Here is a 21,459-nt window from a genome sequence, read left to right on the forward strand (position 1 = left end):
TCCATGAACTAAGGGACATGTCCAAAAAACGTGAGAGAGTGCCCACGGTCCCCAGGCAGCGGGTACACAATGGTGAGGGGGCAATAGTCCGTTTATAGGCCAATTGGGGAGACACGTATGCCCGGCTCAAAAATTTAAATTGCATTTCCTGAAAGTACATGTTAGTAGAGATCCTGGTTATGCGCCTAAAACATGTACGTAAGATAAGACTGGTAAGGCAAAAGTCCCCATCCCGGTTCCAGCGGGCTACAAGGCACGAATTAACATCTACCTCCGTCCGTCATTGCAGAGCCCTGTAATAACTTGAAAGGGAGGGGATACGAGCACTAGCAAAGTGGAATATGCTGTCCAATGATTGAAACTGGGTTATATTCTTAGAGGCCTCAGGCAGAGCTTGTGCATAATGGCGCACTTGTAGATAGGGGAAGACTTGATTAACACCTAAGTGATAAAGGGTGCGGAGTCCGAAAACTGCATGAAGACCCCCTCCCGAGTCCACAAATGACCCAAGTGTGTGATGCCCTTGGTCTCCCATCCCCAGAACATGGCAGATTGGGAGCCCAAGGGAAATTCAGTATTCCCCCGAAGCGGAAGGAAATAAGCACATATTGGAGGGACCTGTAATAATTTTGTGAGGCGCACCCAGGTCTGTCGCAAGGGTCTGATGAGTGCTGTTTGAGTAAGGAACGAAGAGAGGTGACTAGAGCCCGCCTGCACCACATAAGGAGGGGTCATGGGAAACATGAGGGCTTGGTCTACCGACAAAGAAGCATAGTGGGAGGTACCCAAGAGCCAGTTACGAAGAATCCGCATGTTGCAGGCCAAATTATAGCGCACGAGGTCAGGGACTCCCAAAACTCCTGTCCTCCAGTTATTCTGTAACCATTTTAAGGGAAGTCGAGCCCTCCCGCCCCGCCACAAGAATCTGCGCAATGCGCCTTCTAGGGCAGCAAGATCCTTCCTTCTTAGCAGTAAGGGTAAGTTTTGCAGGAGGTATAGCCATTTCGGGAGCAAAGTCATCTTAAATAGCGCGACACGCCCCGCGACCGAAAGTGGCAAGGACCTCCAGTGAGCCAAGGTCTCCTGGGTCTGACGAAGTAAGCGTGGTATATTGGCCTGGTATACAGCTTCCGGGTCCGCTGGAAAGTAAACCCCCAGATAGCGAAGGCTGTCGCCCGCCCACTGTAAGGGGAACTGGGCCGGCCAAGCGTCCCTCAAGGCCGGCGGATAGGCCAGCACTGAGGACTTGGATTCGTTGAGTTTCAGCCCTGAGAATGTCCCAAAGGTCCCGATTAATCGCAGGAGCGGAGGTAATGAGGAGTGGGGATTGGAGATAAAAACTAGTAAGTCGTCTGCAAAAGCGACGTACTTAAAGATATCGGGGCCCATGCGAATACCTCGAATCTCCGGGGTGTCATTTATAGCGTGCAGCAGGGGTTCCAATTGTAGTAGAAATAATAGGGGGGAAAGAGGACAGCCCTGTCGGGTGCCTCGTTCCACTAGGAATGAGTCTGATTGGGAGCCGTTAGCTACTATGCACGCCCGCGGCGCGGAATAAAGGAGCTGGAGAGCCTGGAGAAAGAAACCCTCGAAGCCCAAACATCCCAACACAAAGAAAAGGTAATTCCACTCCACCCTATCAAACGCCTTCTCCGCGTCGAAACTGATGGCCAGGTATGGATGAGACATCTGTTGGCTCATCGTCATTGCCGTTAGAATTTTTCAGATATTGGCGAGCGCGTAGCGTTGGCGGACAAAGCCTGCCTGGTGGGCCCCAATCAGTGTTGGCAACTGAACCGCCAACCTGTCCGCCAGTATTTTGGCCAATAGCTTATGATCGTAATTAAGAAGAGAAATTGGGCGGTAGGACTCTGGCAGGTGGGGGTCCCTACCAGCCTTGGGTATTAAAATGATGTGTGCCAGATTAGAATGATCAGGAAAGGACCCTTGGGCCACCAGCACCGAAAACATAGAGGCCAATGGCTGTGTCACTTGGCCCTCTAATACTTTGAAAAATTCCGCCGTAAAGCCATCGGGCCCCGGGGCTTTAAAGTTCTTAGAGTGGTGAATAGTGAGACACACCTCTGTCTCCGAAATGGGAGCATTTAGCATTTCCCTCTGGCTCTGTGTCAAATGGGGGAGGGACAAGTTCTCGCAGAACCTTTGGCAGCCCTCTGGATTCCACCCCCCTGAAGCATAGCGAGAGGAGTAGAAGTCCCGAAAGCTTTTGAGAATAGAAGGTGTGTCTCTAACCACCTCGGTAGGGGACCTACGCACCGCCGGGATGAACCTACTGGTCCTGGAGGATTTAATTAGGTTGGACAGCATTTTCCCTGCCTTGTTGCTGTGCTGATAAAGTTTGAATTGGTAATAAAGGTAACTCTTTTTGGCCCGTTGGTGTATGAGGGAGTTGAGAGCGTGTTTGGACATGTAAGAGTCTCGTGCTTCCTTCGTTCGTAATCGAGATAAGTGGGCCCGAGCCTGGCTCACCTGAGAGCTCAACAGCAGGATGCGATGATCCAAAGCTTTCTGCCGGTGGGAAACATAGGAAATTATTTCGCCCCGTAATACCGCCTTAGCAGCATTCCAAAATAAAATTGGTTGTAAGACATGATTCTGATTATTGGCCACATATTCTTTCCATTTTACCATGAGGAATTCTTTAAATTTTTCATCCTGAACCAGGAAATAGGGGTAGCGCCAAATTTTTGGTGTAGCAGAGGGAGCCGACAGCCCAATGTCCACCCACACCGGAGCGTGGTCAGAAATCACAATATTGTCAATACCCGCATCCAATACCTGGTGAAAGGCATGGTTACTCATAAGAAAGTAATCAATCCGCGAGAAGGAAGCATGAGCTCTAGAGAGATGTGTGAAGTCACATTCTGTGGGGTGCAAGGTCCTCCACACATCAAGTAAGTGTAGTTGGGATTCCAGCATAGCCGGGCCCCTACCCCTGCCCGCATCCCAGCTGCGGCTTTGGGAAGCGTCCAGTTGAGGGTCCCTAATGGTGTTGAAGCCTCCCCCCACAATTAACATGTCCGACAGATAGGGCAATAAGTGAGAGTACAAGCCCCGATAGAAACGAGAGTTATAAATAATGGGGGCATACACATTACAAAACACTACTGTGTGATTGAAAAGTTTAGTAACCAAGATTAAATATCGCCCCTGAGGATCTTTGATTTCCTTGCTTATAGTGATAGGGAGTTGTTTACGGAGCAAAATCGCCACCCCTGCAGATTTAGAGGTTGCCGACACGTACCGCACCTCCCCCACCCAGGCGCGTCTAAGCTTCTCATGTTCTTTGTCAGTAAGGTGTGTTTCTTGTAAGAAAGCAACTGCTGGCGACTGCTTTCGTAAGAGAGAAAGCACTTTAGTACGCTTGATTGGGGAATTGAGGCCACATACATTCCACGATACAAGCCTTGTAGAATTACTCATACCATAAGATAAAATAGGGAGTAGTGCCACATTTTGAACTGATATTGGCAGTGGCGACCCTCCCAGCTGAGGCCCCCACTACACACCACATGTCCCAAGACGACCTAAACCTGCATTTTTGATCTACAACAAACCTTACCCAGCCATCCGTCCACTCCTGTCCCATACAAACATTAACCCTCCCTCTCACCATCCTATAACCCCATCCCCGCCCACTCGCATCTCTTCCCCCCCCCCCTCAATCTTCTGACGTGGTCCTCCTACTAAGGAGGCCAGAAGGATCCAGTATTGATGTGTCTAGGACCCCACTCTAACGATAGGTATGAGAGTTGTGATAGCAAAAAAAAACCAACATGGTTCATCACTATTTGAGATATCCTCAGGAATCGGGTATCTCAAACCAACAAGAAATAAAGCACTCCCCCGCAAAGGGTCCAATGCAACAAGTCAGCTATCCCCGGATTCAAGGACTAAAACATTGTCAAGAACCCTGAAGCAAAAAACAAAATCCAGTCCAAAAAATAAAAGTGAAGTTAGCATGTCCACAACTATGGTATAAGAAGAAAAAAAACTGAAGGAAAGGAAAGGAGTGAAACTCCCAGGGGGAAACTTCAAGCCATGGTAGTGGATCCCTGTGTGTCCATATAGTGCAGTTCCCCGCTTCATCATTGCTTCATGCTCCACTCAAATATTATAAACTTTGAGAGCAGAAATAGCCCGGGAACGGTGTGCACAGTCATAACAGACCCAGGCTTTAGAAGTGCAGCCTGGCCCTAGAAAAAATAAAGGAATCTAGATTGGTCCTGTAGAGCAAAAAGCCCCACAATTGAGAACTGCAAAGAGACCAAAAAAACCAACGGTCTTGCCAACTTCAGTAAACCGCGCTCTCCGCTGCGAACAAACCCACCTCCAAATCCAGGGGCAGAGAAGAAAAATTAAACTCATGGCAAACGAAGGTACCACATGGCCCGGATGAGCGCAAGAAAACAGCCGTGGCACTTGCTATGACACTCACTTGTCCATCTTATCCATGAATGCCTGCGCCAGCTCCGGAGACTCGAAGAGATGTGGCCTGTCCCCCTGCCAGATCTGCAAGCGTGCAGGAAACAACAGGGAGAACTTTACTCCCTTATTGTGTAACGTGGTGCAGAGGGGAGCAAAGCTTCGCCGGGCCGCAGATACGGCAGCAGAAAAGTCTTGAAAGACCCGTATGGGTTTGCCGTGATATTGCAGGTCTGGTTTGGTTCTCGAGGCTCGCCAGATTTCTGACTTATGTGCTGAGTTGAGGATTTTTGCAATCACTAGCCCAGGACGCCCCGAACCCGCGTTCCGCGCCCCAAGCCGGTGGGCCCTTTCAACAACGAGCGTCCCCTGTAAGTGAGGGAGGGCCAATTCCTCCGGTAGCCAATCAGATAATAACCGACAAAGTGAGCGTTCCTCAATATCTTCAGGGAACCCCATAAATCTAAGGTTGTCTCGCCGGGCTCGGTTTTCTAGCTCATCCACTTTGTTTTGGAGCGCTTGAATATTTTTATCCCGGGCAACCATGCTCGCTGAACACGCGGCCGCACCATCCTCCAACCCGGAAATCCGCGATTCTACCTGCTCAAGCCGGGGTTGTAGAGTAGATAAGTGCTCCCTTACCTCCCCTAATTGTGAAGTGATTTGAGCTAGTTTTTTGTCCAGTGCCTCGCGAATCACTTCCTTGATGTCCGCGATCGTAACAGCTGTGGGGGAGGCAGGGGCATCGTTGTCACCGGCGGCCGCCATCTTGGAATCGGGAGCTCTTGTTTTTTCTTTTTCCTTCTTTCCTCCCTTCACGGACATCACCAAACCAGATTTTTGTAGCGATCGGGTGCCCAACATGAGCTCTGTCCCTGGCTGGAACTCGAACCAAATTTAACAGGCTAGACGCGGTACGATGTAGCGCGATGGGCAGAGTGGGTCCCGGAGCCAGCGAGAACGCGTCTCACCCGCTCAGCACATCACGTGATCCTCCTCTGTTTGCTTTTTTGACTGCCGCAGCACACTGAACCGACGATTTCAATGTGTTATCCACTATGACACCCAGATCTCTTTCTTGGGTTGTAGCACCTAATATGGAACCTAACATTGTGTAACTATAGCATGGGTTATTTTTCCCTATATGCATCACCTTGCACTTATCCACATTAAATTTCATCTGCCATTTGGAGGCCCAATTTTCCAGTCTCAGAAGGTCTTCCTGCAATTTATCACAATCTGCTTGTGATTTATTTATTTATTTATTTATTTTAATTTTTTATATACCGAAGTTCTTGTAGGGACTACAAATCACTCCGGTTTACATAGAACAAAGAACTGCTCAACAGAGAGCGGAGCTTTACATGGAACTGTAGAACATATGGAACAGTATAACTGGTAGACAATTTAACATAATGATAACTTAAAATAATAGTTTAACTGGTAATAAATAAAGAATTATATTATTTAATATAAGCAGTATAACTATTTAACGTAGAAATAAATATTAACCAAAGCCAGATATATATATGAGATAAAGTGAATTTTGAACTCAAAGATAGTTGTCCTGTTGCAGGTTCTTAAAAGTTGTACTTGGTACAGTGTCCATAATTAAAGGGATACCTAGTGATAAGGAAGTCTGTCAGTCACAGTAAGATTAAGAGTCAGGGAAAGCTTGTTGGAAGAGAAAAGTCTTCAGTCTTTTTGAATTCTTGATGGCTGGGTTCTAGTCTAAGATCTGGGGGAAGCGTGTTCCACTGGTGTGGGCCTGCTGAGGATAGCGCTCGTTTGCTCAATGATTTATTTTATTTATTTATTTATTTCTTTTGTATACCGACATTCGATCGAGATATCACCTCGGTTTCCAGATAACTAAAGGAATAGGGTGGTAACAGCCCTATTTTACATTATAACATGGTATTAAATAGATATAAGAATATTTTACATTATAACATGGTAATAAATATAACAAGAATATTTTACATTATAACATGGTAATAAATATAACAAGTTGTAACAGAACTAACAGGAGTACATGGAACATTAGACTATAGTATATAACATATGTACATAAATGGCTTGTTGATGAGGATAAATTATGGTAAGGAGAGCAGGGAGTGTAGAGGGGGGAGGGGAGAGGAAGGGATGTGTGGGAGGAAGGTAGTGATAGGGAGGGAAAGGGTGGTGGGAGATGATTTTAATTGCGGAGCATGCAGTGTTCCTCTGTATGCGCTTCTGATTGGTCTGGAAGAAGTGTGCAGTTGGAGTTGAGAGCTTAATGTGATGGGAGCTAGTTTGTTTGTCACTTTGTGGATGGTAGTGAGTACCTTATAGAGTATCCTTTGTTTAATGGGAAGCCAATGTAAGTTCTGAAGGATTGGGGTGATGTGATCTTTTTTGTTGGTGCTAGTTAGAATTCTAGCAGCTGAATTCTGTACCATCTGTAATGGTTTGATGGTGTTGGCGGGTATACCTAGAAGCAGGGAGTTGCAATAGTCAAGCTTAGAAAGAATGATGGATTGTAGTACTAGCCTGAAGTCGGAGAAGAAAAGGAGGGGTTTAAGTTTTTTGAGGACTTGCAGTTTGTAAAAGCAGTCCTTTGTGGTATTGTTTACTTTGAACAATTTAATTACTTTGAACAATTTTTTTTAAATTAACAATTTAATTACTCTGAACAATTTTGTATCATCTGCAAATTTGATTACCTCACTTGTCTTATTTCTTTCCAGATCATTTATAAATATATTGAAAAGTAAGGGTCCCAGTGCAGATCCCTGAGGCACTCCACTGCCCACACCCTTCCACTGAGAAAATTGTCCATTTAATCCTACTCTCTGTTTCTTGTCTTTTAACCAGTTTGTAATCCACAAAATACATCTCCTCCTATCCCATGACTCATTAGTTTTCTTAGAAGCCTCTCATGAGGGACTTTGTCAAATGCCTTCTGAAAATCCAAATACACTACATCTACTGATTTACCTTTATCCACATGTTTATTAACCCCTTCAAAAAAATGAAGTAGATTTGTTAGGCAAGACTTCCCATGAATAAATCTATGTTGACTATGTTCCATTAAATCATGTCTTTCTATATGCTCTACGATTTTGATCTTGTGAATAGTTTCCTCTATTTTTCCTGGCACTGAAGTTAGGCTCACTGGCCTATAGTTTCCAGGATTGCCCCTAGAGCCCTTTTTAAATATTGGGGTTACATTGGCAACTCTCCAGTCTTCAGGTACAATAGATGATTTTAATGAGGGGTTACACATTTTAACTAATAGATCAGAAATTTCATTTTTTTAGTTCCTTCAGTACCCTAGGATGCATACCATCCGGTCCAGGTGATTTTCTACTCTTTAGTTTGTCAATCTGGCCTACTACATCTTCTTAATAACCTAATCAAGAATGAACTCCTGTGCATCCTTATAGGCAGCACCCTCCTCCACAGGAATAGTGGTCCTCTTCTTGACTGCACAAACCAGTGTATCCAGCCTAAGAAATTTCAGTTTTTCTCTCTCCTAGGCAAAAATAGGATATAGTTTCACCAAAGACCTTCCTTCTTTAAAATTAGCCTCAGGAGAAGCCCTTTCCAAGGAGATCAAATCCTTGACCGACCTTTGCAATTGGGAGGACCTAGATGGTTTCTCAAGCTTGTCATGATGGGATCCTCCCTGAGCTGAGAACCTCATCTCCCTTTTCTTCAGTAAACTTGAGGATCCACAAGGTTTGGGAACTTGAGGATAACTCCTCCTTGTGGAACCGCTAAACCATAGAAAAATCATCTTTGTCCTCTGGAGAACACCCCCTCTTCTAATTTTCCATCACTGACACTACCTCTTCAATCTCTCTGGTTTAAAAAGGAGCCATCCAACCTAGAGGACCCTTCTCTCAAGTCCACATCCTCATTTTCTTGACCTCTACCTGATCCCCCATGAAATATTTCCTGTGGGGAGGGTACTGCAGGAAGAACTCCAGGTGCTATCCTCTGAATTTTTAAAGTATCTTCACCAGGATTTCTGTATGGGTCAGTCGATTTTATAGAGGATCGGGATGGAGACACTTTTCTGCAAATGCAAGGACAATCCCAGAGGGTCCTGCTGCAGGGTCCAGATCAGTCTCCATGCTGGCTAGCTGACCCTGCTCACATGCACACACACCCCCCCCCCCCCAGGATGGCTAAATCTGCTCTCTGTTCCCTCTTCCCCTTCCTCCCCATACATGCTGCAGAGGCTTCCTGCTGTCATGAACTGTACATGGTACGTAAAGCACTTCTCTTCCATAACCCTACAAACAAACTCCCCCCACCCCTTCTCCTTCCTGTCCTGCACCTTGGCCAGGAGTCCAGATCTAAAGAGAAATTTCCACTCCAGTTGTTCGCTGCAGAAAATGCAGCCAGCTCCTGTGAACACAAGAATTTCCTTCCTCTTGTCTTGTTCTTTTATGGCTTTTTTTTTTTTTTTTTGTTAACATTAAATCTCTCCCCAAAATAGGAAAAGGCTAAGATAAAAGGAAAACATAGGAAGGAAGTCTTGCAGAAAATGATTTCTTTACTCTATTAGTCATGGAGGAGGGCCTGCGGTGAAGGAAATGCAGGTGGGGAAAGGGGAGGGCAATTCAAATAGAGCCTGAGAAGAAGTGGGACCCCCCCTGCTGCAGGTAATGCTCACCAAGGGAGGGAATCTGAGCCTGGCCTCAGGAGCCAGCACAGGATATGCTCGCCTGCCATCTCCTGAAGACTGAGGTGATGCTGTGTACGTCATCACAAAGGCAAACCTTTTGAACCCTGTCTGTAATTGCTGGTTGGTGAGCATAACCCAGGCGTCTGCTCTGGTCCAGATGGAAGAAAAGGGAAATTTCCTAGCATGTAGCAGATGGACTCAGGACCAATGGGTATAGTGTACTCCTGATAGCAGTTGGAGACGGATCAGATTTCAATCTGACGTCAGCTCCTAGTACATATACCCCTGCAGGAAGTGCAGCTCTTCAGTATTTTTCGTCTCCATAGCAGTTAGGGACTACCTGCACGCTCTCACAGCGTTAGAGTAAATTTACCGGAGAAAACCCAAAATAAGAAGAAATCTTACCTCTGCAGATGAGCTCCGCTCTCCTGTGGTGACAACCTCGGGTCCCTCCCCCAGTTGAGAATTCCCAAGGTGATTTCCGTGATCCCTCGGAGGTAAGCCTCGCTCCGGCGGCCGACCCTCGACGGGGACCTAGCCCCCGATTTCGGGTACGGCTGAGAGGCAGCGGGTGCAACCTCAAGCGTGGCGGTGAAGGTATTTCTCCTCTCCCCCCACAGCCGGAGACCGCCTGGAACAAAACCGGGAAGCGCCGAGACAAGGTAAGGTAGAAATCTTCCTTAAAGAATCCGGTCTCCGAAGCTTGAGGAATCTCACAGGTCGCCGGCTGGGACCAGTGCCACTAGGTTGATCCGCCCTAGCAGGGCTAGACCCCGGTTAGATCCGAGGGTCCTCCCACATGGAGACCCCTGTGGTGGTCGCCATATTGTCCGCGTGGTCGCCAGCACCATTTTGCTCGGCTCGCTGCCCGGTTCACCGCTTCGATCCGTGCGCACAAATTCCTTGTGCGCACAACATCACACGTTCAAGTACCGTGCGCACAATATACGCGCATAACACGCGCTTGCTGGGCGCATAACTGCGATTTGTACGCACACCAGCGCGCACACCCAATCTATGCGCACATCTTCGACTCACCAGTGCGCATAACAGATTTTATGCGCCTATACCCATGGCACCACCGGAAAAGGAGCTCAAGACTCTTTGCCTCTGCCCAGCATGCCACATCAGAGCCGCACAACACGAAGAGGCCAGCCCTAGCCGGGTCTGGGTTCGGGCTCCTCAATAAGTACCCCGGACCTAGTGAACCCCAGTGGGACCCCCTCTCAAATGGGACCCCCCAGGGACACCGCCTCCTAGCTTGGACCCAGCGTCTATCTCCTGGGTGGAATTCTTCAAAGGCCTGCACACCTTTGTTCACATGCAGACGGAGCCTCCGATAACACAGCCACAGCCTCCACCAGAGGACCTTTATGCCCCGGGCTCCTCTAGGTCCAGAGAAGTGAATCCACCGCCCAGAAGCCCCACCTATGGGGACACGGACAAATCTGAGGAGGAATCAGAGCCCCTGGAGGAGGGGGAACTCCCTCTGGGGACAGAGCCTCACCGGACCATGAGGCGCTTTTTCATCAAGGACGAGCTTCCAGACCTGGTCACCCACAGCCTGAAGGAGCTTGCTATCCCGAGCACAAGTGCCTCGGGGGAACCTAAGACGAATCCCCTGCTAGAGGAAATCTGTCAGACTTCCTGCCATTTCCCTCTGTTACAAGCCGTCCAACAGCTAATTGACCTGGAATGGATTGCCCCAGAGTCTACATTCAAAGGGGGCGGGCTCTGGCAGCCATGTACTCTCTGGATCTGGCGGCCAAAGACCTTCTGACATGCCCAAAAATGGATGCCATGGTGTGTGCGGTCTCAAAGGGCACTACTATCCCAGTGGAGGGAGGTGCAGCATTCAAAGATGCTCAAGACAGATGTCTGGAATCCATCCTCAAACAGTCCTTTGATGTCGCCACTATGTCCCTACAGATAGCGGCCTGCTGTGTTGTAGTGACACGCACCTGCCTATCACAGACCAGGAGCAACACTCCTGGGGAAGCCGTGGAACCAGCAGTATCATTCCTCGCGGATGCTGCTTCCGATCTGGTGCGCACCGCAGCTAGAGGAGTGTCATCAGCAGTGGCAGCCAGGAGGCAACTGGCTCTGAAGCTGTCTGCTGACGCATCTTCCAAAATGAGACTCACAAGGATGCCCTTCAAGGGATCCCTCCTGTTCAGAAGCGAACTAGAGAAACTTGCTAACAAATGGGGCAAGTCCCCACTGCCACGGCTACCGGAGGACAGGAATAAGAGAAACCAGCGACCCTTCCTCCGATCTTCCAGGGACAGAGGCTCACAGCACTTCAACCCATACAGAAACACTTATCAAGCACCTCGTCCTACAGGCAGGAATCAGTCCTTTCGGAACAAGCACAACAAAAGGGGAACCAGCTCGGGACCAGGCCCCAGCCGCACCCCACAATGAGAATCAGCCGACCCGTCCAAAGGAAGAAGCCATAGGGGGCAGACTTGCCCTATTCTACCAAAGATGGGTCGAGATAACTGGACAAGTGGGTCCTAACCATCATTCGAGAGGGGTACTACCTGGATTTCCTCTGAACCCCTCCGGACTGTTACCTTTGCCAATGGAGTTGGGGCTCCTTCCCTGATGTCGACTGCCCGGCCCCGCGCGAAGCGGGGCGTTGCCGTTCCGGAGGGCCTCATGCTTCATCCCCCGACGTCGACGCACGGACGTGCCAAATAGGGAGTGGTTTGCTCCTAATGACGTCGGGGGTTCCCTCCCCGATGCTGGCAGCGATTCCCCGCGCTATCGGGGCTTGGACACGCCCCCGGGATGTCAGACGCCGACTGAGGTCAGATTGTGCGGGAGATTGGCTTCTTATTCAGAGCCTTCTCCCACGCTCACTGCTTCGGCCACTACAGTGTTTGGATTCGTGCTTGCTGCTGAGTTTACTCTCTTGTGTCTTCTGCCTACCTGACCTTGGACTGCCTATTGGATTACCCTGCTCTGCTGCCGGCCTACTGGACTTGTCTGCTTGGTTCCTGCGTCTGCTGCCTGCCCTGATCTTGGACTGCCTTTCGGATTACCCTGCTGTGCTGCCTGCCTTCTGGACTTATCTGCTTGATTCCTCCATCTGCTGCCTGCCCTGACCTGGACTGCTTATTGGATTACCCTGCTGTGCTGCCTGCCTACTGGACTTGTCTGCTTGGTTCCTGCGTCTGCTGCCTGCCCTGACTCGGGACTGTCTACCTGGATAACCCACTTGCTGCCGACCCTGACTCGGACTGTCTTGGGCTCATACTGTCTATATCCTGTCCCGGAGAACACTCCTGCACGAGGTAAGCGCACTTCGAACTGGTTCCACTTTATCGGAGTAACACAGACAAGTTCGTGGAATCCCCCTGCCACGACCCCTCGAGGGTGGCAGTGGAAGCTACACTGACCAGATTGCTAGCCCTAGAGGCCATAATACCAGTGCCTCCACAACAAATAAATACTGGGCATTATTCCATTTATTTTATCATCCTCAAGAAAGAGGGAACGTTCAGACCCATCCTAGACCTCAAGTCGGTCAACCGTCACCTAAAGATTCCCCGCTCCTGCATGGAAACCCTACGCCCTATAATAAGGGCAATACAACTGGGAGAGTTTCTCACATCCCTGGATCTGTCGGAAGCCTACCTACACATTCCGATCCATCAGGAACATCAGCACTTCCTACGCTTCAAAATCCTGGACCGTCACTACCAGTTCCGGGCACTACCCTTTGGGTTAGCCACAGCACCCCGGACGTTCACCAAAATCATGGTGGTGGCGGCAACACTGAGGAAGGGAAGGGATCCTCGTACATCCTTACCTAGACGATTGGCTGATCAGGATGAAATCCCCAGAGGAAAGTCACCAGGCAACCAACAGAGCCAAAACTCTACTGGAGAGCCTCGGATGGGTGGTCAACACAAACAAGAGCTGTCTGCAACCCTCACAGTCTCTAGAATACTTAGGAGTCCGATTCGACACCAAACAAGACAAGGTCATCCTGACACCGACAAGGAGATCAAAACTGATTACCCAGTTGTAAACCTTGCTGAGCGAACCTCGCCCCACAGCATGGGATTACCCTCAAGTCCTCAGTCTCATGGCATCCATACTGGAAGTAGTGCCATGGGCACAAGCTCACATGAGACCCCTACAGCACTCACTTCTATCGCGATGGAATCCACTGTCCCAGAACTACACCGAACGTCTACAGCTCCCGGGCAGAATTTGGACCCAACTACAATGGTGGCTACAAGATGGCCACCTGAGCCAGGGAACAAGACTATCCTCACCGACCTGGATCCTACTCACCATGGATGCCAGCCTACGACGATGGGGAGCACACTGCGAAGAGCTAACCGCCCAAGGGCAGTGGAACACAGAAGAGTCGGGTTGGAACATCAATCACCTATAAGCCTGGGCAGTCAGACTAGCCTGCCTATGGTTCGGTCACAGACTCCGAGACAAAGCGGTCAGAGTAATGTCTGACAACGCCATAACAGTGGCCTACATCAACCATCAGGGAGGCACCAGAAGCCAACAGGTATCTCTGGAAATAGACCTCCTAATGTCGTGGGTGGAAGTGAATCTCCAGGAGATCTTGGCCGTCCACATCGCCGGGAAAGACAACATCACGGCAGATTACCTCAGCAGAGAAAGTCTATACCCAGGAGAATGGAAGCTGTCGACCGCAGTGTTCCAACTGATAGTGAACCGTTGGGGAACACCAACCATGGACCTTCTGGCAAACCGGTCCAACGCCCAAGTGCCCAGTTTCTTCAGCCGCAGGCGGGAACCTCAGTCCCAGGGAATCGATACCCTGGTACAGACCTGGCCACAGGAGACTCTGTTATACGCCTTCCCGCTGTGGCCCCTATTGGGCGCAATCATTCACAAGATAGCACAACACAGGGGACCAGTACTTCTTGTGGCCCCGGACTGGCCAAGAAGACCGTGGTACGCAGACATGCGAAGACTTCTGACAGGGGCCCCCCCTGCCACTACCTCCACACAGAGACCTGCTCCAACAAGAGCCCATCCTCCACAAGGATCCAGCTCGATTCTCTCTTACGGTCTGGCCATTGAGAGGACTCGCCTGAGGAAGAGTGGATACTCGGGGGCTGTAATTGACACCCTACTCCGAGCATGCAAGTTCTCCACATCTCTAACATACATAAGGATTTGGAGAGTATTCTAAGCCTGGTGCGAGGACCATGACATCATACAACGCTCAGTAAAAAATTCCTGCGATCTTTGAATTCCTACAGAATGGCCTACAGACGGGATTGTCCCTCAACTCCATCAAGGTACAGGTGGCCGCATTGTCATGCTACAGAACCAAGAGCGAGAGCGACAGCATAGCCTCTCACCCGGATGTTTCCCGCTTCCTGAAAGGAGTCAAGCAATCCGACCACTCCTAAAGTGGCCGGTACCTCTTTGGAACCTCAACCTGGTCCTAGATTTCTTAGCAGGAGCCTCCTTCAGACCTCTCTGCGGCCTGTCTCTCTGACTATTAACATTGAAGACAGCCTTCCTGCTGGCAGTTTGTTCAGCCCGTCATATATCCGAGCTACAAGCACTGTCCTGCCGTGAGCCGTTTCTCAGGCTCGCCCCGGGAACCATCCAGTTAACGCACGGTTCCCTCGTTCCTCCCCAAAGTGGTGTCTCACTTCCATCTCAACCAAACCATCTCGCTACCATCGCCAGATGAGTATAAGAATGCGGAAGAGGCTCGAAGTCTACGCCAGCTCAACATCGGCAGACTCCTATCCAGATACCTGGAAATGTTGGAACCCATATGAAAAATGGACCACCTATTCATCCTTCACAGCGGGAAGAGGCAAAGGGAAGCGGCCTCGCGAGCAATCATAGCCCGCTGGATCAAAGAAGTCATCAAGGTGGCCTACGTAGAAGCAGGCAAGCTGCCGCCTCTACAAGTCAAGGCCATTCTACTAGAGCCCAGGCAGTGTCCTGGGTGGAAACCAAGCTGCTGTCACCCGCCGAGATCTGCAGGGCGGTGACATGGTCCTCCATCCACACCTTCTCCAGGTTTTCCTGCCTGGATGTTCAGGCTTGGGAGGTCACAACATTTGCAAGGGCAGTACTAAGTGGGTCACGGGCAGCCTTCCACCCGGTTCGGGAGTAACTTTTATACATCCCATTGGTCCTGAGTCCATCTGCTACACGCTAAGAAATGGAGAAATTACTTACCTGATAATTTTGTTTTCCTTAGTGTAGACAGATGGACTCAGCATTCCATCCACGGCTGCCGTTACTCATGGAATTCTCGGGGGACATCCCCGGGAGCGAGTGATTCATGGGTAAGCCATGCTTTCCTTCATCTAGGACACCCATCCTACCAGGTGTTTGACGTTTCACGGTTGAGGGCATTGGCGGTCTCCAGCTATAACCAATTCAACCAGTTCAAATTAATCAAGTTATTCAAGTTATGAAGTTATTCAAATTAGTCAATCACACATATAGAGACAGGCCGCAGATAAATAAATAAATAAATAAATATATCCACAATGCTTTTCGAGGAAAATACTGAAGAGCTGCACTTCCTGCAGGAGTATATGTACTAGGGCTGACGTCAGATTGAAATCTGATCCGTCTCCAACTGCTAGCAGGAGTACACAATTCCCATTGGTCCTGAGTCCATCTTTCTACACTAAGGAAAACGAAATTATCAGGTAAGTAATTTCTCCAGTTCTTATTCCCAAATTTCTGATGATTCTTGATAGCACTGGATTACTGTTTACCTATCTGATGCTCTGGAAGGGGCTGCTGAGGCAATTACTAGATTCTGATACCTAGAAAAAGATATTCTGTCAGGGAAGAAGGACTTAACTGCTTCATATTTTTGCTAGCAGCCTTTTCTAGATTGATTGATTGGTTGTGGTAGAAATTGAACTACAGCATGCGGTTGTGGTCCGGTTTGAGGAAGAAGTTGGGCTTTTCAAATCAAATTTCTGAGATGACCTTGTGTGCCTTCCTCATTCATCTCTCTGCCTCTCTAGTAAAGAATAACATGGTATTGAAGAGAAAATCAGAAAATACTAATAATCTCTTTACCAATAAGAATTGGAGGTTGGCGTATCTTCCCACTGTGTTTAATTGGTAATCATTAGAACTGTCCCCAAACACTGTTCAGCTTAACTTTTTATTTTATTTTTTTTTATTACATATCTTCCCATTTTCTAACTCCAAATAAATCTGTGAAAGTTTATTGGTGGGCAGTGGTGAGCTTGCTGTAGCCTTTGTCTTAATTTTGCTGGGCCCTGCTCACGTGTTCTTATTGGATTATGTTGTCCTGTTGCAGGAGCAATGCCTGGACAGCTGTGCAGTGAAGCTTATCCGTTCCAACCACCGCCTGATGGCTGCCTACGTAGAACTAATGCCAACCATCGTACAGCGCAGGGTCATGGACTACGAGTCAAAAACAGCAGGGCTCACCTAGCGAGCTGACAGCAGTGCGAGGCAGGGATTCCAGGCTCCAGCAGCGAGTTCAGTCGGGCTCTTACTGGCAATAGGCACTAAATACAGCCAGTGATGGAAGTTGATCACCACTCCCTGCCAGTCCGGGTCCTTCTAACGAGCTCCTGTCTAAGGACTGAGAGCCAGCATTGGACTAGGGGTGTTAAGAGGATTGTGGCTTCTTCTTTTAAATTAGGATCAGAATAAAAATGTATTGAAAAACTCATTGTTCTATTTCCCCCCTGCCTATTGACCCTGCCCCCTGTTTTATTCTGATAGAAGATTGCATCATCTTCCTTACTGTTCTCTCCCTGCCCTATCCTAACATACTTGCAAATTTTTTACAATTCTGTGTGGCATATACCAATAACCAATATCCTGCCTTCTACACTCCCCTTCTCTCCCACTGCACGTTCTGAACGAGTGTTTAGTACCTGGGCTATGTAGAGACTGAAGGGCTCATGAACAGTGCCGGCTCTGCTATTTGCTACCTAATCTCTGCCAAAGCCAGCAGCACACAGCTGCAAATAATTACTTTTATTTTTGGTTTTTTTCTAACATTTTACTGGAAAGATGTTTAGAATTGTTTCCTGTTTTGTTTTTTTTATAGCATCTTCTGAACTCTGTTTTCAGCTGTCTGCTGTATTCATGCTTTACATGAATTGGCGTGACGCCTGCATGGAGTTCTGAGCATTATTTTTCTTAAGCTGTTTGTGTTGTACTTCTGCTGTGCATATCTGTGACACCTGCACAGGGCTCTCATGAAGATGCGCTCATTTATTTATTTATTTTGGATTTTTATATTCCTGCTTTTCGGCACTTGAAAGCGGATTACATTCAAGTACTATATGCATTTAGATGTCTGCCCTGTATTCATGCTTCATATTCTGCTGCAGGGTGTTATATGTCTGTATATTGCTATTTACTGAAATTATGCATGAAAGGAAAATATTTCTTTGCTTTTAAATGCTGGCTTTTTGGTTTGTTTGTTGTTTTTTTTTTTTTTTTTACAAGATTAGATATTTAAATAGTATCAGCCTTTGGCTGGGGAGGGATTGTTTTATGGAAAGCTGCATTTTCTGATGTCCATCCTTCGTTGTTAAAGGATCATGCACAGATCAGATGAGTGCTTACTTTTTATATTGTTTGCCTATCTTCTTCCTTTTTAAGTGCATGAATCTTCTGTTTTGGATGTTCATATAATACTTTAACAGCATGAGTGAATTGAAACTCTACTTTATTTATATTACTGCTGCTGCTACTACTCAACATTTCTACAGCAATGAATTAAAACCACTCTCAGTGAACCTGGAAGATGTACTAAGGCAAATTGAGAACTAAAGTGTGGCAAATCACCTGGCCCAGATGCTATGCACCCCAGAGTGCTGAAAGAACTGAGAAATGAAATTGCACACCTGCTATTGGAAATTTTGTAAACTACCAATATCTTCTATGGGACCTGAAGGCTGGAGGGTGGCAATGTAACACCAGTTTTAAAAACGGGATCAAGGGATGAACGAGGAAACTACAGAACAGCAAGTCTGAGATCTGTGCCAGGCAGAATGGTAGAAACTATCATAAAGAACTAAATTCCTGAACATATAGATAAGCTTAGTTTAATGGGACAAAGTCAATATGGATTTAGCCAAGGGAGGGTTTGTCTCATAAAAAAAAAAAAAATAGAAAATTTGAGGACATAAACATTGATAAAGTTGAGCCAGTTGATTATAGGGAATTTGAATTACCAGAAAGCATTTGACAGTCCCTCATGTGAGATTTCTTAGGTAATTAGAAAGTCATGAGATAGGTGGCAGGGTCCTATTGTGCATTGCTAAATGATTAAAAGATAGAGAACAGAATAGGGCCAAATGGTAAATTTTCCCAATGGAAAAAGGTGAAGTGGAGTGCCCCAGGGATCTGTTCTAGGACCACTGCTGCTTTTTTTTTTAATTGAAAATTATTAGCGCACGCTTTTCCTCCTAGTTGTATAATCCTATGTATGAAATACAATCAGCACAGTAATGTTCCTGAACATACCCCGATCAGTCCAGACACTGCCACCTGCAGTCCCTCAGTATTTCTCTGCCTCCAGCAGATGGTAGAAGTGTAAAACCTGCAGTCCTGACTGATCTGGAGTTGTGGAGATTAGTTGCTCCCCGAGGTGCCAGGTTCCTGGGTGCAGTAGCGAGAGCACAGGAGTAGTGCTAAGCAGCCAGACGTGCAGCAGTGCCGACAGCGGTCGGATATGGAGGTATCCGAAGGTGCAGGGGGGAAAACTGCTTTGGGCACAGAGCAAGAGATTTCGGGGGGGGGGGGGGGGGGGAGAATGACTCAGAGCGCCTGTTTCGGAGCAGAGGTCGGTGTGTGCGTTTCCCATGGCGGCTGGCTTTGTTTTTTTGCGCCAGCGTACTCCTTTCATTAGCCTGGCAGGGGCGGGTGTATGGTAAACCCCTCCCCCTGAGAATTCAGAGTTTTTCCCTTGTGTGTGATCAGTTTCAGCTCTGAGGGCAGATAAGCCACGTATGGAGCCCTGCTGGGCCTGCGGCGGTCCGCCTTTCTCAATTCTCTCTCCCTGTACATCTTGTGGGGGGGGGGGGGAGGGAGCCTCCCTCAAAAATGTTAAGCCTTGCAGGCCTTTGGGGGCTGCAGTGCTTCACTACCCAATGGAAAATTGAGTAAGGGGGCACAGTCTACCCGGGGACCTTCACCCCCCACAATTCAGCAGCACAAGGAGGAGGGACCTGGCTCAGGACTTAGTAGTCTGGGGGGGGCCCAAGGGGATTTTCGCCTGAATTTGTCATCCTGCACGAGGCTTTCCTGGCCCAAGAAGCAGGAAAGCATAGGTTTAAGGATAGTCCTTCGGACTCTGCCAAAAGACCTTGGGAGACCTGTGGGCCCATGGGGGGGCGGTCTCTGGGATCCTGGATTTAGACCCAAGGGATCTGGAGGACTCTGACCCTCAGAATGAGGGTAGCTTCTCTCCAGCGGCGGATATAGATGTGGACATGTATGAGGAGCAGTCCCAGCATCCGCATGGACCTAGGGACGATCAGATCTTGGTCGAGGGGCCTGTGGTGGAGGGCGATGATCCTAGGGTAGACTGCCTTTTCAAGAGGGAGGAATTGCGGCCTCTTATCCCCCAGGTATTGGAGGATTTGGGGGTCAAAATCTCCTTGGAGGAATTGGATAGCGAGGGTGTCAATCTGGTTCTGGATGGCCTGCTGTCTTGAGGTGGGGTTTGCATAGGTGGCAGATGCCTTGTATGATCTCGTGCCTACCATGGCATGGAGTATGTTTCCTGTGGCAGCAAGACGGCTGTTGTGGTTGTGTAACTGATCAGCAGATCTCTCATCCAAGTCTCATTTAATCAACCTTCCTTTCAAAGGCAAGTTTCTGTTCCTGGAGGACCTTGACCAGCTTATGAAGTCCTTGGGAGAAACCAAAGGAACAGGCTACCGGAGGATAAGAAAACACCGAAGAAATCCTTCTCTTCCCGGCCCTGGTTTCATGAGCTGAGGAGGTTTCGCTCCAGGAGGAGCACTGGACCTCAGTGCCAAGGCAGACCTCAGGTAGACAGCAGTCCTTTAGGGGTTCGGGAAAGCGTAGAGGCGGGCCTGCTAAGGGAATGGGAGGAACCAAATCTTCCCAATGAAGTCAGGTCGGTCCACTCCTCACAGTCAGCAATCTGAAGCAGGGTGTCTTGCTTTTATGAGTGGACCAAGATCACCTCCAATCAGTGGGTTCTGGAGGTTGTCAGGGAAAGTTATGACTTAGTTTTCTTATCGGCTCACACAGGTCTTTCTGGAGTCGCGCTGTCTTTCCCAAAGCAAGCGAGTGGCCATAAAGGAGAAGTTACAAAGATTGATAAAACTAGAGGCTATAGTCCCGGTTCCGCTGTCCGAGTAAGGGCAGGGAAGGTGCTCTGTTTATTTTGTGGTTCCAAAGAAGGGGAGGGCACCTTTCACCCCATTTTGGACCTACAGAAGGTGAATCAGAGTTTGAAGGTGTCGCGCTTCCGGATGGAGATCTTGTGTACCGTGATTTTGGTAGTCTGAAAAGGAGAGTTTTTGCGTTTCTGGACCTCACTGAGGCCTACCTTCTCATCCCTATTTGGCAGGACCACCAGATGTTTCTTCAGTTCAAGGTGCTGGGTCAGCATTTTTAGTTTCGGGCACTTTGGGCTAGCCATGGCTCCTCGAACCTTCACAAAGGTGAGGATGATGGTCGCTGCAGCCCTGCGAAGGGACAGAGTATTGTTACACCCCTATCTAGATGGCTGGCTCATCCAGGCGAAGACAGGAGAAGTGTTCGCATTCATTCCACAGAATGCAGTCTCTACTGGAGTTGCTGGGCTAGGTCATCAATTTGGCTAAGTCATCTGGTGCCTTCTCAGTCTCTGGAGTACTTGGGGGGCCCTGTTCCATATTCGACTGGGCAGAATATTTCTCACAGCCGACAGGGTGGCCAAGCTCCAGCCTCAGATATCCCGCCTGCTCCGCCTCCCTATTCCAAAGATCTGGGTTTACTTGCAGGTTCTGGGCTCAATGGCCTCGACGTTGGAGATGGTTCCTTGGGCGTTCGCTCATATGTGCCCGCTGCAGTAGGCGTTATTGTCCCGATGGAGCCCCCTGCCTGAACAGTACATTCTTCTACTGCCTCTTTTGCGAGAGGCCAGATCCACTCTAGCATGGTGGTTTTGGGGAGCAGTTTGGAGAAAGGAATGCCCCTCGAAGTCCCAGAAAGTGTGGTGGTCACCACTGATGCCAGTCTCAGAGACTGGGAGCCGATGTGTCTAGGCAAGTTAGCCCGGGGCCGTTGGTCAGCGTCTGAGCAGAATTGGTCCATCAATCTGTTGGAGACCA

The 21,459-nt window shown here is 48.5% G+C and overlaps 1 protein-coding gene across 1 annotated transcript in view; it reads left to right on the plus strand.

The window, feature by feature from the left end:
- The window catches only part of TIMM10B (translocase of inner mitochondrial membrane 10B), a 31,296-nt gene extending 13,581 nt beyond the window's left edge, over nt 1-17,715 (plus strand). Inside the window, exon 3 of the mRNA XM_029601895.1 lies at nt 16,443-17,715. Coding sequence (XP_029457755.1) covers nt 16,443-16,580 — 138 coding nt within the window. The 3' untranslated portion in view covers nt 16,581-17,715. The remainder of the gene's footprint in view (nt 1-16,442) is intronic.
- Nucleotides 17,716-21,459: the final 3,744 nt, after the last annotated feature.

This window comes from Rhinatrema bivittatum, chromosome 5 (assembly GCF_901001135.1).
Source record: "Rhinatrema bivittatum chromosome 5, aRhiBiv1.1, whole genome shotgun sequence".
In the NCBI taxonomy this organism is placed as follows: domain Eukaryota; kingdom Metazoa; phylum Chordata; class Amphibia; order Gymnophiona; family Rhinatrematidae; genus Rhinatrema; species Rhinatrema bivittatum.